The sequence below is a fragment of the Acomys minous genome, assembly GCF_964271855.1.
Source record: "Acomys minous genome assembly, chromosome: 12".
NCBI classification, from domain to species: domain Eukaryota; kingdom Metazoa; phylum Chordata; class Mammalia; order Rodentia; family Muridae; genus Acomys; species Acomys minous.
The window spans coordinates 70617827-70636374 of NC_140493.1; the positions used below are offsets into that span (position 1 = coordinate 70617827).

Below are 18548 nucleotides of genomic sequence, written 5' to 3' on the forward strand. Positions count from 1 at the left end.
TGAGGGGCTTTCTTCTGAGCCAGGGCGCCTTGGGGTAGAGGCAGGCTTCCATTCAGCCTCCATTCAGCCCTGTGCTGTCCGACTTCTGCTCATTGGCTAGATGCTAATTGCGACAGCTCCCTCTCCCCCATTTCTTTTTGAGGCCCAGGGACAGAGGAACAGGGTGTAAGCAGACTGTGGGCAGGGGGGAAGAGGGAACAGCGGCAAGTCAGGACACTTTCTGAAAGGAGTCTTGGATAAAAATGGCCTTTAGCAACTTGGAGGGGGAAATTCCTGAGCCAGAATTGTCCAACAGAAACCACCGGGAAACAGAAATGTACTGTGGTCACGTGGCCGCTGAACACTCGGAATGCGGCTGGCACAACAGAGAAACAGAATTTTAAATTTGATGTTAATTTAATGCGAAATACCTCTGATGTTTTTATTTAATTTTAATTTAAATGGCCACTTTGGCCAGTGGCTACTGCATTGAACAGAGAGCCAGAGAGCTCCTAGAGTTGTGAGGTGTGGGCAGGAAGGCAGTTCTTGAAGTCTTATCTCCTCCTGCAGAGGGCTCCCCCCCATCTCCCCCCCCCCCCAGGCTGGGCCTGGTGGCATTTCCCCTTCCTCTCAGGAAGGAAGGTTTGCTCTCTTTGGCAATTTCTCCACTTCACCAACTCTGGGATCCCGGTGCCCTGGGGACAACAGGTCCCTGGAAATGTGCCACCACAAGTGGGGCAGCACTTCCCCATGTTGCGAAGCGTGGCTTCTGCCGGGCTTGGTAACACGCAGGTGCTCACACGCCCAGTGGGTTTGGCGGCTGTGCACGTGGGGGGGGGGGGGAGGGGGGGGCCGGGTGGTGGTGGTGTTTGGTGGTGGAGGTCAGGTAGGCAAAGCAGAAGCTTTCCCTTCCTGCTTCTGTGGGGACCTGGCTTGGCTTTGTTGTTACTTCAAAGGGTTCTAGAAACAGGCCCTGTAAGGGCCTCCAGAAGTGAGCGCAGATCTTCAAACACTGGCTCTGTGTTCCCTCTTGTGTTGTGTGTGTGTTGGGGGGGGGTTAGGGGGAGGGGGAGGCTGGGGGTGGGGGTGGCGGGAGCAGGACCTGAGGGCGCCTGAAGGAGACTCTCTGAGAATGAGTCCTACAGGATGCCGGCTCCCACCCCCTGGAAGAGCTTCCTCAGGCTTTATTAAATCAGTGTAGCCGAATCCTTAGGCCGGTTCTCCTTTATCCTTCCGTGGAAACAGAGAAAAGCGGTCATTTATATGAAAAGAGCACAATGCCGCATTGTGTTCATCCTCGAGCGTCAGGCAGACAGCATGGGACGTGAATATAGACAGTGTGGTGTATTTAGTAGCCGCAGAGACCCAAGTCTCCCTGAGACGTGAGGCGGAACCTGGGGAAACTGTCATTGAGACTGGTCCTGGGCTTTGGGCTTTGTGGGAACTTGGGAAGGGACAGGCTGTTTGGAAATCCCCAGGAGCTGAGGAAATCCCCAGGAGCTGAGGAAATCCCCAGGAGCCAGAGTTCCTAGAGAGAAACAGGACCCCTGAAGCCACCAGTGGTCTCTCTAAGCAGCCAGGACCTGACTGTTTAGTTTTGGAGGCAGACACCCGTTCTTGGCAGAGCAGGCACAATGGTGTGGTGGTACAAGGCTCTCTCTGAGCCGAGCTTTGGATGCGTGAGGGTGGAGTGGAGGGGCCGGCACTGGCTGATCCCTGAGTCCCCGGACCTCGATCTGTAGTTGCCCGCCTCGTGCGCTCTAACTCTACTGATTTCTTGTCTCAGACTTCTTCCCACTATAAAATTCAAGGTGTGGCTTGAGTCTATAAACTATAAACTCAGTTGTTCATTCATTCTTTCTTTCATTTTATTTCATCGGTAAACACTTATTAAACGTCTTTTACATCTTGGAACTATTTCAGGTACTGAAGATAAGTCAGTAATGAAAAAAAAAAAAAAGTAGGCGCCCAGCTCATTTTTGCACTCTCTTTGGGGTAAAGCCAGAGGCCTTCTTGCTGCTGCAGCGCCCCCTGAAGCCTCAGCTCCCCAGCAGAGGTGAAATCCTGCAGGCGTGCAGGCGCCAACAGATCCATGAGAGGGGGAAGGCTGCCCTCTGCCGGGCTCCGGTGGCACTGCAGGGCACAGAGGCTATGGAGCTCCAAGCGCATGCGCCGAGCTTGGCTCCACCCTGTTCCGCGGGCGGAACAGGAAGTGCAGAGATAGTCAGGTCTAAGGCCGCTTTGGACATCAAGGGCTCTCAGTGGCTGGGCTTTCAGACAGTCCAGGTTTCCTTTTACCTGCCCTTACCCTCTATGGGGCCATCTTTCTGCCTTTTTAAGGAGTTTGGCTGCTTCCCTTTCGGGATCCGTGGATCACTTAGTGCCATTAAAATACCGAGGCACCCCTGCTCTGGCGTTTTTCTGTAAACACTGTCTTTAAAGCTGGTGTGGGACCTCAGAAGTCCTCTGGTGGGGTGCACCTGTTACCATTGGTGGCTGGTGCCTTCTTACCCATTTGTTTTTTGTTATTAGATACTGTAAACTAGTAGCAAAAGCATTGTGTAATTGGTACTCATTTATGAAAACAGTGTTTATAGATTTTTTAAAATTATTATTATCTTTTCAATGATTAAAAAAATTATGTGCATTGGTGTTTTGCCTGTATGTATGTATGTCTGTGTGAGGGTGTCGGACTCCCTGGAACTGGAGTGACAGACAGTTGTGAGCTGTCATGTGAGTGCTGGGAATTGACGCCAAGCCTTCTGGAAGAGCAGCCAGTGCTGTTTAACCAGTGAGCCATCTCTCCAGCCTGATTTATTTATTTATTTATTTATTTATTTATTTATTTATTTTTGGTGCACTGGTGTTTTACCTGTATGTCTGTCTGTGTGAGGGCATTAGATCCCCCTGGAGCTGGAGTTACAGATAGTTGTGAGTTGTGAGTTGTCATGTAGGTTATGGAAATTGAACTTGGGTCCTGTGAAAGAGCAGCATTGCTTCTAAGTGCTAAGTCATCTCTTGGTCCTGTAGATGATGACTCCTCTCCCCTTCCCCTCCCTCTTTTTCTTCTTCCTCTTCCTCCTCCTCCTCCTCTTCTTCCTTTGTGTTTTGAGACAGAGTTTTTCTGCATAGCCTTAGCTGTCCTGGGACTCACTCTGCAGATGAGGCTGGCCTCAAACTCACAGAGCTCCACCTGCCTGTGCCTCCCATGTGCGGGGATTACAGGCGCCACCATGCCTGATTTATAGATCCTTTCACATTTGCTTTTTTAATTTGTTGTGTGTGTGTAAGCATGAACATGCTGCAGCACATATGAATGTAGGTTGGAGATCTCATGGTCTCACTTCTTACCAGCATGTAAATTCTGGGATCAAACTCAGGTTGTCCAACTTGGTGCCTTTATCCGCTGGGCCATCTCAGCCTGATCGAATGAACACAGATTATTTATTATTTGTTTGTTTCTATGTGTGTACATGTATGTATATATATGGCATATATATATATATGTATATATATATATACATACATGTATGTAGTTATAGGAGTTTAGATTTACAGGAGTAACTAGGGACAAATGGGCTTGGGAAACATGCTTTTGCTTAAGGTTTTAAAGAGAACCTCAAGCCAGGCGTGGTGGCGCACGCCTTTAATCTCAGTACTTGGGAGGCAGAGGCAGGGGGATCGCTGTGAATTCGAGGCCAGCCTGGTCTACAAAACGAGTCCAGGACAGCTAAGGCTACACAGAGAGACCCTGTCTGGAGAGAGAGAGAGAGAGAGAGAGAGAGAGAGAGAGAGAGAGAGAGAGAGAGAGAGAGAACCTCAGTTTTAATATTTCCCACCTCACATTTTTTCTGATGAACCAACAATCTGTAATACCAGCACTTGTGCCCTTGAGTGAGATCACTTTGAGTTGGAGGCCCCAAAACAAACAAACAAACAAACAAAACCCAACAAATAAAAACCTTTTGTTTCATGGCCTGGCTGCAAGCTGTTTGTACCCTGTGTGCCTGATTCCCCAGAACTCTGTTGGTGACCTTGCTTGGGGAGCACATTCTCATCTCAGTTATAACTATTGGGGTGCATTTGTCCTTTCCTCGCCTGGTCATTCTTTGAGGGGGTGTCAGAAACTACGTCACTGCTTTGTGCCATTCACTCATCCTTGGGTATGCCTCGTCTCTGAGCAATTGTAGCGATGAGCGACGGAGTTACAAGAACAAACAATCCCGCCATGCCTGTTCAAAGGGCAGCTAGTTCTCCACAGATGGAAAAGAACCAGACGGTGTATTTCCCCACAGCGTTCGCTGCGAGGTGTTACACTGCACTGCCAGCTGCGTGGCCAGCTTCCTCTGCGTCTCACAGCGTCCCACCGGACCTCCCACGGCTCCGTTTAGCCATCTGCAGGGCCGAGGACCTCTCACCCTGTCGTTCTAACATCATGGCGGTGCAGAGCATTACAGTTTTGGTCCCGTGTGGAAATCCTTGACACCCAACCCCATTTCATTCAGCTTAGTATTGCACCTTCGAGATGAGTTGGGTAAATCCCGTGGTTTGCTGAATACGTGCTGTGTGCTTAGTGCGGGAGAGTAGGATGTTTTTTGAGTAAGTCCTTTAGGAAGATACAAAATCAAATACGCCCCAGCACCAGCAACCGCAAGAGTGACTCATTCAAGTTTGTTATGGGCGGGGGGGGGGGGGGGGGGGATGGGGCGGGAGAGAGCCGTACTGGGCAAGCACTCTACCACTGAGTGACAGCCCTTCCGATTCGTTTTGACAAGTAAAACCGACTTTATTAGGGGCTACTTACAGAGGGACGGACACTGGACAGTTGTATTTTTCTTGATTTCACCAAGCCGTCACCAGCACCGAGGTCCTATTTCATTTGGTTATAGTCTGCAACATAATTGTTGTCAACTTAGGTTCTGAGTGCCGCCCAGTGCTTAACTCCAGGGCCAGACAACGAAAAGGCATGGACCAGAGCAGAGTCAGGGAAAGCAGTAAGTTTGTGTGTGTCCTATGCTCACTTATCAGGGTTTCTGCTGGGCCCTGCAAACACCACCAGGCCACGGGAAGCAGCCTGGCGTGGAAAATGACTAAACAGTAGCTTGCTGCAAGGTGGAGTCAACTCTGGCTAAGGTGTGGAGGACCAGTCTCTACAGATGGGAAAAAGAGGCAGAAGGTGTTCCTTATGGGAGAGCCGGCTTAAACATATGCCATCAGTCAGTAACCATTCAGAACGTTACTTTGGGCTCTGTAGTCATGGCGTTCACACAGTAAAGTTCAGTGAGTCCAACTATATGTTTGTGCAAGAAATTATATTGGCTTAAAATCATAAAAAATAGCATTTTGGGTATTTCTATTATACGTTGTACACACTGTGCATTGTGCTTCCACGGAGACATATTGTACAGAATGGTACAGTGGTTCACCCCTCAACCACAGGGGGGCATGTGTTCCAACATCCGTAGTAAATATCCAAAAGCTTGGCTAATACTGAGTCCTAGAAAGGATGTTTATTTCCTGTATGTATACCTGTGATAAAGTTTAATTTACAAATTAAGCACAGTAAGAGATTAACAGCAAGCATTAATAACAATATGCTGTAATTAAAGGTTTCATAAATGTCAACTCTCTCCAAAAAAGTCTTGCTGGGTTCTCACCTACAGGAAGCACTTCTTAGCTTCGCTCTGGCATGTCTGAGTTTCTGCCTTCATCACTCCCCCATTAGGGGCAGTGTTTATTTACTTAACAGTTCTAGCAACTGAATCCAGGGAGTTCAGCACGCTTGGCAAGTACCCCACCACTGAGCTACCTTGCCACCCCTCTGAGGTCATTATTGTTGCATGAACACAGCCCAGGATCCTGTGACAGGATGGCTTACTCAGTGACTCCCGGACAGATAGCGTCTGTGGCATGGATTCATGTCTTGGTTGGGATGGAGTGGGATGATGGGAAATTTCATTATGCTACTCTGAGCTATGTGCAAATTTTGTTTTGTTTTTGTTTTTTAAGACAGGGTTTCTCTTTGTAGCCTTGGCTGTCCTGCCTGGCTCACTAAGTGCAGCTTAAAGCCTATAACAACTGTTTATTTCTGGAGTCATCTAGTGTTTTCAAACCATGACTAACCTCAGATAACTGAAAGCGTGAACCATATGCACTCTACTGGCTGAGCGGTTTTTAGAGATTTTAGGGGATTTATTTACTTATTTTTGTGTGGGTGGGTGTTTTGCCTACATGTATGGCTGTGTACCATGTGTGTGCGCCTGTTGCCTGGCAGAGGCCAGAAGAGGATATAGGATCCTCTGGGACTGGAGTTAGAGGTAGCTGTGAGCCACCACGTGGGAACTGAACCCATGGGAATCGAACCCATGTCCTCTGGAAGAGCAGCAGCCTGTGTTCTTCCCCAGCGAACTGTCTCTCCAGCCTCAGGAGCTTTTGACTGTATCCTACATTTGTATTACACGGTGACTTTAGAATCTAGTTTGACGCAACGTGTGACCCTCCATATGTAAGAGAGTTACCACACCAAGAGCGTAGGTGCGGACGGTGGGTGCTGTGGTTCTAAATGATGACGTTTGGTGACGTTAACCGTGTAGTTACCACCTATAATTTAATTTGTCGAACATAAGCTTATACGTACTATCTAATAGTCTCACAACGACCACACAAGGCAAGAATCATATTTTACTACTGCGAAGGGGGGGGGGGGGAAGGTGGAATTATTCTGTCTTAGATCAGATGGTAAGAAAGAGGCTGAAGGCTGGGCAGTGGTGGCGCACACCTTTAATCCCAGCCCTCGGGAGGCAGAGGCAGGCGAATCGCTGTGAGTTCGAGGCCAGCCTGGTCTACAAAGTGAGTCCAGGACAGTCAAGGCTGCACAGAGAAATCCTGTCTCAAAAAACAAAAAAACAAAACAAAACAAAAAAACAAAGAAAGAGGCTGAGCCAGGATTCAGCCCCAGGCCTGTGTCGATGCTCTGCCCTCTTTGCACTGCACTTCTGCATGGGCCGTTCCCCCCACCCCCTTATATCCCAGAGAGGTATCCTAAAGAAAGCAGAGCTATAGGTGGGTCTCTCGGAATTGGGAAGGCTCGGCAAGGTGGAGGGGTTGGTGGCCACGTGGCAGGGAATGTAGGGACATTTGCATGAGGTAGCATGACAGAATGAGAGGGAGTCAGGCCCGCCATGGACAGGGAGAGGTGAGGAGAAGAGAGTGGAAAGGGCAGGTTCCCGACTGTGACTGTGTTTGGAGGCAGGTGGAGGGGCCTGGGCCTGGTCTTACTGGCTGTGGATTGCTGCATGGAGGCTACAGAGATGTCCTCGGTCTCACTGAGGATATGGACCATGGTGGGACAGCACCTGCACAGGAAGACTGGCTGCCATTGTTGTTTTGTTTTAAAGATTTATTTATTTATTTATTTATTATGTATACAGTGCTCTGCCTGCATGTACACCTGGAGGCCAGGAGAGGGCACCAGATCTCATTATAGATGGTTGTGAGCCACCATGGAGCTGCTGGGAATTGAACTCATGACCTCTGGAAGAGCAGTCAGTGCTCTCATCCACTGAGCCATCTCTCCAGCCCCTTGTTTTGTTTTTTGAGACAGGGTTTCTCTGTGTAGCCTTGGCTGTCTTGGACTCCCTTTGTAGACCAGGCTGGCCTCGAACTCACAGAGATCCACCTGCCTCTGTCTCCCAAGTGCTGGGATTAAAAGCGTGTGCTACCATGCCCTGCTAAGACTGGCTGTGGTAAGGGATGATTTCCCAGTGGTCTCTGGGGCCTCAGGTATTCCTCTCTGGCCAAAGAGCCTGCCCTTTTCTCTAGGGGACATGCAGCTGCTTTGTGGTGACTTTCCCATGGAACCAAACAGCTCGGAGAAATGACCAGACTTAGCCATTCTGGTAGAAAAGAGATCTGTGTGGGGACATAGCTGCCAGTCACTCAGAGCTGCAGGTGAAGTGGCATCTCCGTCACCCAGACATCACCTTCCAGGGCACTGCTGAGGCTGGCAAGCAATCACAGTGGAAGATGCTGAGGCTTTGTTGGAAAGCCCAGGCCTTCCTCTCCCAGGCCTGGCTATACGTTTCTCTAGCTCTTACAAGAAAATTTATTGGAAGGGAGTGAGGCTGCTGGCCGCAGGTGGACAGTCAGGCAAGTGACAGTGGACAGTGGACAGTCAGGCAAATGACAGTGGACAGCTTGACATCATTCCGAGAAGATTAAAAAACAAACAGGCGGTGACAAAGGGCGCCTGGCCTTGTCATCCACCTAGCCCAAGACTTGAGCTTGGCAACTGCCCCTGATGTACTGACGCCCTCTGAATGGTGTCAGTGGGGCAGAAAACAAGCTGTTGTGGTCCAGCGGAAAGGCCCAGTGCCATCACAGTGGGGACAGTGTGCCTTGGGGGCAGGAAGCTTTGGACATGGATTGAATATTATAAAGAAAGAGGGTGTCAGGTCTTCTGGAATTGGAGTTATAGACTATGATAAGCTACCAGGCGGATTTTGGGAATTGAACCTGGATCCTCTGGAAGAGCAGCCAGCGCTCTTACCCCTGAGTCATCTCCTGCACACGCACCCTTTTACTTTCCCAGTACTCTTAGTATGTGAGGATAGTTAAAGTTTACTGAAAAGCTAGTACGCTAGACGGCATTTTCCCCAGTGCATTCAATGCAGGGCCTTGCAGGTGTTAGGCAAATGATAAGCAAGTTTCTTTCTTTCTTTTGTTCTTATCATCCTCCATCTCTTCTTCTTCTTCTTTTTCTTTTTCTTTTTTTTTTTAATACAGAGTTTCTCTGTGTAGCCTTGGCTGACCTGTTATAGACCAGGCTGGCCTCGAACTCAACAGAGATCCGCCTGCCTTTGTCTCCTGAAGGCTGGGACTAGAGGTATGTGCCAACACTGTCCCGCTCAGAATTTCTATTTAGAAACCTCATGGCCATTTACAAGGTGTGTGTGTGTGTGTGTGTGTGTGTGTGTGTGTGTGTGTGTGTGTGTTGTAGACCAGAGGTCAATGTTGGATGTCATACTTGCTCTCTACTTTATTCTTTATAGAGGCAGTGCTTCTCACTGAACCTGGGTCCCACCAACTCAGCTAGACTTGCTGGCCTGCAAGTTTTGGGGATCCCCCCATCTCCATCCTCTCAGCGCTGGGGTCGGAAGTGTGTGCCCCCACTGCCTGGCTGATGGGATTGGCATTTTGCTGCACAGTTATCCATGGACCGTGTGTATGTAGAATCCATGAAGGCCGGAAGAGGGGTTGGATTCCCTGGAACTAGCGTGACAGACAGTTGCGAGCCACCGTGTGGGTGCTGGGCAGCAAACCCAGGTCCTCTGGAAGAGCAGCTATTGCTAACCACCAAGCCATCTCTCCTGAGCCTGAGGTTTTCTATGGGTGCTGGGGTCCAGCTCAAGTTTTCATGCTAACACAACAGGCACTTTACTGACTAAGCCATCTCTCCGTTCTCACTTAAATTAAATTCTTTTAGATTTATTTACTATGATTATTTTTGACAGCTCCTGGAACTCTCTAGATAGACTAGGCTGTCCTTGAACTCACAGAGTTCCATCTCCCTCCGCTTCTGCCTTCAGAACGCTGGGATTAAAGGAGTGAGCCACCAGACCTAACATTTGTTCTCTTTAAAAATATTTATTTATTTATTTATTTATTTATTTATTTATTTATTATGTATATAGTGTTTTCTACCAGAAGAAGACACCAGATCTCATTATAGATGGTTGTGAGCCACCATGTGGTTGCTGGGAATTGGACTCAGGACCTTTGGAAGAGCAGCCAGTGCTCTTAACCTCTGAGCCATCTCTCCAGCCCCTTATTTATTCTTTTTAATTAATTAATTGATTGATTAGTTTTTCGAGACAGAGTTTCTTTGGGAAGCCCTGGCTGTCCTGGAACTCACTCCTATAGACCAGGCTGGCCTTGAGCTCAGAGAACCATCTGCCTTTGCCTTCCAACTGCTGGGATTAAAGGTGTCTGCCACCACCTCCTGGCTTCTATTCTTATTTTATACGTGTGAATGTTTTACGTATGTATCTATGACACACATACATGCATGACTGATGCCTGTGAGGTCAGAAGAGCATGTTGGATCCTCTGTCATTGGAGTTACAGATGGTTGTGAACTACCATGTAGGAACCAAACCTGGGACCCTCGTAACCCCTGAGCCAACTCTCCAGCGCCCTCCCCCCACTTTTAAGATAGCAGTACTTACTTTTTTTCCACTCTAACTTTTTTTTTTTTTTTTGGCACATATATGGAGGACAGAGATGGACACTGGGTGTCTTCTTCAATCTTTTTGTATTTTGAGTCAGGGTGTCTCTATTATACAGCCCTGGCTGTCCCAGAACTCACTATGTAGATCAGGCTGGTCTCAAACTCACAGAGATCCACCTAATCTTTCCTTCCTGTGTGCTGGGATTAAAGGCGTGCACCACCCTGCCCGGCGTCCTCAATCACTCTTTAGTAGAAAGCTGTGTATTTATGTGGATCCATTTATGTATGTGGCGATATGTGCACTTCTGTATAGGCAGAGGTCCTGGAGTTACAGGCATACAAATGACCACACCAGGTGTGCTTGAGCATGCATACATACACATGTGTTCATGCACGTGTGTGTGTGTGTGTATGTATGCGAGTATGCCCAAGCATGCCCAAGTGTGTGTGGATGTGTCTATGTGAGTATATATCACATGCTTGAAAGTGCCCACAGAGGCCAGAAGAGGGCGCTAGATCCATGGGAGCAGGAGTTACGGGCATTTGTGATGACATACGTGCTGTGACCCAAACTCTGGTCCTCTGGAAGAGAGGGATGGGGTGTGCTTTTGTTTTTGTGTGTGGGTTTTTTTGTTTTGTTGGTTTTTCAAGACAGGGTTTCTCTGTATAACAGCTCTAGGTGTCGTGGAACTCTCTCTGTAGACCACGCTGGCCTTGAACTCACAGAGATCCTCCTGCCTCTTGTGCTTTTAAGTTTGGAGCCATTTCTCCAGCTCCTACTGTTGGCCCTCCTTCATGTGCACTCCAGGGCTTTGAACTCACGTCCTTGTGCTTACGCAGCAAGTGTTGTTACCCGTTGAGACATCTTCTCAGCTGATATTTACATGTTGTTTATTGGTGCCCTCCCCCAAGTGCTGGGGATAGAACCCAGAAACCCAAACATGGTAAATAACTACTCTACCCCCTGGAGTCCACAGTCCAGCACTGGACAGTGTTTTTAGAGCGTTGTATGTGCACAGTCTTTCAGGCTACGCTAACTCTTATGCCATAGGTACTGTTATTTCCCCACTTTACAGATGAAGAAAATTGCACAATAGACCAGTGTTTACTGTATATAGTTACTATGTGAAAGAGCCAAGAGCGAACCAGGAAGTGTGGGTCTGAAGGTTTTATCTTTAACTGCAGTACACTGTGAATAAGTCCTTTCAAGCAGTGGTTCTAAGACTTTAACGTGCCTCCAAATTACTAGAAGGCCGGCTGAAGGCACAAAGGCTGGGCCCCAGCGCTCTGGACTCAGGAGGCTGGAGTGTGAGGCTTTAGCATCTCTAGCCAGTGCCCAGATGATGTGGATGCTGCTGGCCTGGGGACCAAACGTTGAGAACTCACTCTTTTCTATCTATGCCATACTTGCCTCATATTGACTGGGAAATAGTAGAAGCATAATCTTCAGTGTAGAGATGAGGGAATTAAAGTCACCTACCCAGGACTACACAGCCCATCCACCCATCTATCATCTATCACCCACCATCCATCCATCATCTATCCACCCTCATCCATCCATCCATCCATCATCTATCCACCCCATCCATCCATCTACCATCCATCCACCCATCCATCATCTATCCACCCCATCCATCCATCTACCATCCATCCATCCATCCATCCATCTACCATCCATCCATCCATCCATCCATCTACCATCCATCCATCCATCCATCTACCATCCATCCATCCATCCATCCATCTACCATCCATCCATCCATCCATCCATCTACCATCCATCCATCTACCATCCATCTACCATCCATCCACCCATCCATCATCTATCCACCCCATCCATCCATCTACCATCCATCCATCCATCCATCCATCTACCATCCATCCATCCATCCATCCATCTACCATCCATCCATCCATCCATCCATCTACCATCCATCCATCCATCCATCCATCTACCATCCATCCATCCAACCATCTACCATCCATCCATCCATCCATCTACCATCCATCCATCCACCCATCCATCATCTATCCACCCTCATCCATCCATCCACCCATCCATCATCTATCCACCCTCATCCATCCATCCACCCATCCATCATCTATCCACCCTCATCCATCCATCCACCCATCCATCATCTATCCACCCTCATCCATCCATCCACCCATCCATCATCTATCCACCCTCATCCATCCATCCACCCATCCATCATCTATCCACCCTCATCCATCCATCCACCCATCCATCATCTATCCACCCCATCCATCCATCCATCTACCATCCATCCATCCATCCATCTACCATCCATCCATCCATCCATCCTTCCACCCTCATCCATCCATCCATCCATCTACCATCCATCATCCATCCACCCAATCCATCTATCCACCCATCCATCATCCATCCACCCCATCCATCCATCATCCATCCATCTGTCCATCATCTATCTATCCATCTATCATCCATCTGTCCATCCATCCAGCTCCTATTCATCCATCATCCCTCCAACAGTTGGGCACATTAGTGCTAGGCGTTATGCCTGCCTCAGTTCTTGGCCTCGTCTTAAGCCAGAATCACCAGGAGCCTGGCTTGGGGGCACACACCTGTAATCCCAGCTTCAGGAGCCCAAGACAGGAGGATCTCAACTTCAAAGCCAACCTGGGCTGCTTAGCCAGATTCTCTCAAAAACAAAACAACACACTAAGCATGACGGTGTATATGTTTAATCCCAGCACTCGGGAGGCTGAGGCAGGATTAACTAAGGATTTGAAGTGACCTGGGCTACATAAGGAGTTTCAGGTCCTCCTGGGCCATAAAATGAAACTGTCTCACAGAAAGCAGAACCGGAGCTGAGAGAGGGCTCTGCAGTTAAGAGCCTTTGTTTTTTGTTTTTTTCTTGCACAGGACCAAAGTTTGGTTCCCAGAGCCCATGTGGTGGCTTGCAACCATCTGCAACTCCTGTCCTGGGAGATCTGACTCCTTTGGGTACCAGACACAAATGTGGTGCACATACACAAATGTAAACAAAACACTCATACACATTAAAAACAAAGCAAAACAACAACAACCAAAAAACACCCAAAGAATCATCTAGCATGTTTTAGAAATGCCAGTGCCCAGGGCTCCTTCCCAGACCAATTAAGTCAGAAACTGAGAGGGAAACGGTGAGATCTAGTCTTTCAGGGTGTCAGTGAGCCCCACTGTGCCAAGAGAATCTTTGACTCTGCCAGGGGACCTCCCTAGGAAGGTGTACCACTTCCCTGGAAAGCAGAGAAGTGTGTTTCCTGAGAGTCTGTGTATGTGTGTGCACATGTGTGTGGGATGGTAAGACTAGGTGATTTGCACAGTGTCATATAGAAAGGTCGAGAGGCTGGGCAGTGGTGGCACGCGCTTTTAATCCCAGCATTCAGGAAGCAGAGGCAGGTGGATCTCTGTACATTCAGGGCCAGCCTGGTCTACAGAGTGAGTTCCAGGATAGCCAAGCTACACAGAGAAACCCTGTCTCAAAAACAAACAAAAATTAACAAGCTAGCAAACAAAGAAAAATAAAAAGGAAGGAAGAAAGAAAAGAAAAGAGAAAAAAAAAAAGAAGGAAAAGCCAGGCGTGGTGGCGCACACCTTTAATCCCACCACTTGGGAGGCAGAGGCAAGTGGATCTCTGTGAGTTCCAGGCCAGCCTGGTCTACAAACTGAGTCTAGGACAGCCAAGGCTACACAGAGAAACCCTGTCTGGAAAAAAAAAAAAACCCTAAAAAACAAAGCAAAACAAAACAAAAAAGAAAGAGAGAGAGAAAGAAAGAAAGAAAGAAAGAAAGAAAGAAGAGTTGAGTTCGGTCCTTTTGAGCAGTTTTTATCATTTTCTTGCTGAGAGTATAACACCTTCAGGACCAGTGGTGCTTAGAACCAGGCCATGGGTAACAAGCTTGGGTTTTTCCAACCCCTCCCTCCCTCCCTCCCTGGAGAGGAAGGAGGAAGCAATGACTATTTCCTTTTCTCTACAGACCCTTGGCAGGTCCTGTCTTTTTCTTCATTGCCCTCTTTCTCTCAGCATCCCGTCTCGGCCTCCCCGGGGATCTATATAGTTGTGACTTGGGTATCTGGTAGTGTTGACTAGAGCCAGGCCCCGATTTCTCCCAAGGAGCACAAGCTGTTCACTGACAATTGTTCATTGGCCAGACACCCCCAGTTTCCTCTGTTTGCAGGGCTAAGGCCTGCCCACCCCTCCACACCCACCCCACTTTCCTCTGCCTATGCAGCAGCTGGCTGGTGTGTGGGAGAGGGCAGTGTAGCTTAAGGGGAGAGCAACTGACTCCCTGCAGGTCTACTCTAATGAGGCGGTAGCAGGAGGCCTCAGCCTGATCTTGTCGGGGTCTCTGCTCTTGCTGGACCTTACAGGACTGCTGCCTGGGCCTAGAGCCTGGACCCTGAACCCCAAATGTCATACTGGATGCAGTGTTAGTTCTCCTACAGTACTTAGATGGCATAGTTAGGCGTGTGACTGAAGTGCTCTCACGTACACGGCGCTGTGATTGAGTTCATGCACGCTGCTGCTGCTCTGTGTGTGTGTGTGTGTGTGTGTGTGTGTGTGCGTGTGTGTGTGTGTGAGCGTGCATGTGGTAGTCTCAAGCTTGGCCTGTCGGGTCGGGGGCTGCAGGTCTCAAATTCCTTTGCTATTTTTAGGGGCCCATATCAGCTCAGCTGTCCAGGAGCCTGAGTGCCTGGCAGAAGGAAAGTGCCACCCTTCCCGTCTCCTGTCCCTAACCCCAGGACACTGTCTGTCCCCAACCCATGCCCTTATCTGAAGAGCCTCCACCCAGACCCGTTGCTCTCTGGCTGTGGGCATACCTGGTACGGCTGTGCCAGCGCTCTAGCCTCTGCTGTCTCCACCGCTCCGGCAGGGTTGGGCAGCTGCAGCGGGAGGGGCCTGGGAGCGGGAGGGGACCAGGGGCGGGGCTGCAGCTTGTGCTATTTTGAGCTGCTAACGGGAGCAGCAGAGAGAGGAGACTCCGTGCTTCGGGTGCTCCACGCCTGGCCATGCGGGTGAGTGCCCTTCTGACCCCCCAACCCCGGAAAGGAAATGTCCCAGGCTCCCCGTTATGTTTCCTCATTTCGGGAAGGAAGGAGTCCTGTTATTTCCCCAGATGTGGCAGCAGTAGGTGGAGAGGAAGGGGGTGGGGCTGCCTTGGGGCTCCTCTCTCAGTTACTTGGTCGAAAGGTCAGTACGCAGCCCCAGCTGCCTCAAAACCCCTAAGAGGCAAGGCACATATTGGGCCTGACTCATGATTTGGGGAGCTTTGATGGGGAGTCATCTTCTAAACCTCAGTTTCCTGGGGCCGCCTCCTCCGCCCCACAGGCGAGGCACGCCTTTCCCACAGTGATGATGGCTGTGGAGGCTTTTTACTTTCTCCAAAGCCCAGGAACCCAGGCATCTCTTTGGAGATTTTGGTCCTGCTTCGCGCTGGTATCGTAGCCCCGCTCTGCCCTCTTACTCTGGACTAGACAGGAAAACAGGGCTTTGAGGTTGGCTGGGGTCTTCTTACTGTCTTCTTCCATTCCTACGCCCAGGATACTTACCGGGACACTCATCTCAGGGATGCCCTGCCTGTGAGCCTCTTTTTATTTTTAATTTAAAGAAGAAAACTTTGTGTCTTTATTCAGTGTGTGTGTGTGTGTGTGTGTGTGTGTGTGTGTGTGTACACGTGTGTGTTTACGCACGCATGCCTTAGCATGTGTGTGGAGGTCAGAGGACAACTTGTGAGAGTTAGTTCTTTTCCTCCCAGAACTTGTGGGAGTTCTGAGGACCAAACTCGGGTCCTCAGGTTTGGCATCCTGCCAGCCCGTGACTTTCTTTTAGCGGAGATTATACCAGAGAAGTAAGTTCCTTAAAAAAGCAAGTGAGGAGAGACACAGCTGCCTCCCAGGCCATCTTGTCCTTTCCTCTGCTCCCCCAGCCACTAAGGGTAAGGTTTTCAATTGAGTCAGCAGTTGGCAGAGTGTGGGCTGGACTGGCGTGGAAGTGTATCAGAAGCCTGAGATGTGCCCATAGCGTTTGCACCTCTCTGTGCCCGAAGAAACTGCCCTGTTCCAGCTGCCAAGCTGGCACCATTGTGGAGGTGTGTGTGGGCAGAGCAGGGTGGTGCTGGAGAGAGCTCTTCCCTCTGTGAGCTGGGTGCTTCCGGCTCTAGCCTACTCCGCACCCCACCCTGCACACCCAGGCCACCAGCACCTTGTCTGTCACAGATTCAGGGCCACGGGAAATGATGCTAGCAGATGGCAGAGTGCCCCGCGGAGGAGCCTCGAGTGTCCTTGGGGAGGGGAGGCCTTCAGTAGGCCTGTCTGTCTGTCTGTCTGTCTGTTGGAGGAAACCCTGGCCCTTCTGCAACTGCAGCGGCAGCAGGAAGCCATCCCAGTGCACCTGCTTCCTCCAGGCTGGTGGGCAGTGGCCCAGGGTTCTCTGCTGCTTTCTGTTCCGCCCTGCAGTGGGGGGAGGGCCAGCTCTTCTTCCTCTGGCTGGCAGTGTGGCCTTCAGGCCCTTCCCTGCAGAACTCCCTTCCAAGCAGCTCTCTGAAGAGTGTGTTTGGGTCATGAGCTGCGAGGCAGGTCACTGATGGGAACTACTGCTGTCTACCCGAGCTGTTGCTCCAGCCGCTGATGTGGAAGGGCCATGGTATAGGAGAAGGGAGGTTTGGAAAAGAACAGATCTGAGTGTGAGTTCTAGATCTGTCACTTGTCATGAGGTCGTGGGAAAGTCACGTGATCTCCTTTTGTTCACTTGTAAAGCAAGGCTCACGCTGGTGTCTGCCTCAAAGGGACATTGTGGGCATCAGATGGGACAGCACCTGTTAGGGGCTGAGCACAGTGCCCAGCACCAGGAAGATGCTCAGTAAAGACGTTGAGGCTGGATGCGTTGTTCGGTGGCAGCCTGCTTGCCTAGCATGGTGAGGCACTGGGTTTGATTCCCAGAACCTCCGAAAAAAAGTTATTGCTATTTCTTCCCTTTCATTTCTTTCTCTCTCTATATATTTTTAAAGATTTATTTATTATGTATACAGTGCTCTGTCTGTATGTACACCTCAGGCCAGAAGAGGGCGCCAGATCACATTATAGATGGCTGTGAGCTACCATGTGGTTGCTGGGAATTGAACTCAGGACCTCTGGAAGAGCAGCCAGTGCTCTTAACCTCTGAGCCATCTCTCCAGCCCCCCCCTTCATTTCTTTCCCCGCCCCTCTCCCTATTCCTCAGATAAATGGGTGCTGGGTTGAGATTGTCAAGGGGGGGCTCTCCTGAGATGCTCCTTTTGTGCCCTGGAATGGGGATGAAGAGAGAGGAGATGATCCTAGGCTTCCTTGTCCTCAGGATGAGACGGAAGAACATAGCCAAGGCTGGCACAGGGCGACAGGCTGGAAACTTACCTTGGCCACTGATCGCGGTTTGGTCCCCTCTAGACACAGTCTCTCTTGGAGGTACTTGCTGCTCTTGGGACTTGGATGTCTGGCTTAGACACGCCTTTCAGGGTGTGCATTCCTGCCCAGTGGCTTTGATTCCCTTCCTCCCTCCATCCCTCCTTTCCCATTTCCTCCCTCTTTCTTTCTTTTAAAGATTTATTTATTTATTTATTTATTTATTTATTTATTTTTGGTTTTTCGAGACAAGGTTTCTCTGTGTAGCCGTGGCTGTCCTAGACTCACTTTCTAGACCAGGCTAGCCTCGAACTCACAGCAATTTGCCTGCCTCTGCCTCCCGGAGTGCTGGGATTAAAGGTGTGTGCTACCACACCAGGCTAGATTCATTTATTTTTATGTGCATTGGTGTTTTGCCTGCATGTACATCTGTGTGAGTGCCAGATTCCCTGGAACAGGAGTTACAAACAGTTGTGAGCTGCCATGTGGATGCTGGGAATTGAACCCAAGTCCTCTGGTAGAATAGCCAGTGCTCTTAACCTCTGAGCCATCACGGCAGCCTGAGTTCCCCTTAACAGAGTGGATTGTGGTGGCTAAGGGAGGGTGGTGGGTGCTGGCACCTGCAAGGGTAAAACTCAGCCTTGTCTTCCTGGGTGACAGGCGTCTTCGGGGCTGAGGGTAGACAGTCTTTCAGCAGATTTCTCCTCTGAAAACAAATGCTTGTAGCTATTATCTCCTTTTCTTTTCTTTTTTCTTTTTTTATTGACTATTTAGTTATCTTTACAATAAAACCAAGCGGTAAGTAACAACTGCGCAGCAAAATAAACAGCAAGTATGTCTATTGTGTCTAATTCACACCATTTACAAAGTTATTATGATCACCATTTGCATGCGATTTATGTTCTCCTTCTCTTCGGTTGATGTCATTTTGTGAGGGAT

At 49.4% G+C, this 18548-nt stretch overlaps 1 protein-coding gene and 1 long non-coding RNA gene across 19 annotated transcripts in view; one reads left to right on the forward strand and one right to left on the reverse strand.

Moving 5' to 3' along the window:
• The window catches only part of MYO18A (myosin XVIIIA), a 112694-nt gene that overhangs the window by 30039 nt on the left and 64107 nt on the right, over window positions 1-18548 (forward strand). The window contains exon 1 of one of the 18 annotated variants that reach the window (XM_084749175.1): window positions 15209-15248. The exons of the other annotated variants lie outside the window; for them this stretch is intronic. Coding sequence (XP_084605301.1) covers window positions 15243-15248 — 6 coding nt within the window. The 5' untranslated portion in view covers window positions 15209-15242. Of the gene's footprint in view, window positions 1-15208; window positions 15249-18548 lie in introns of those variants that run through there. 18 annotated transcript variants of the gene reach the window in all.
• On the reverse strand, window positions 1099-15108 carry LOC311579653. The gene is made up of 3 exons (XR_014773208.1): window positions 15054-15108; window positions 4784-4869; window positions 1099-3400 (listed from the first exon to the last, which is right to left on the reverse strand). It is a non-coding gene; the product is annotated as an uncharacterized lncRNA (long non-coding RNA).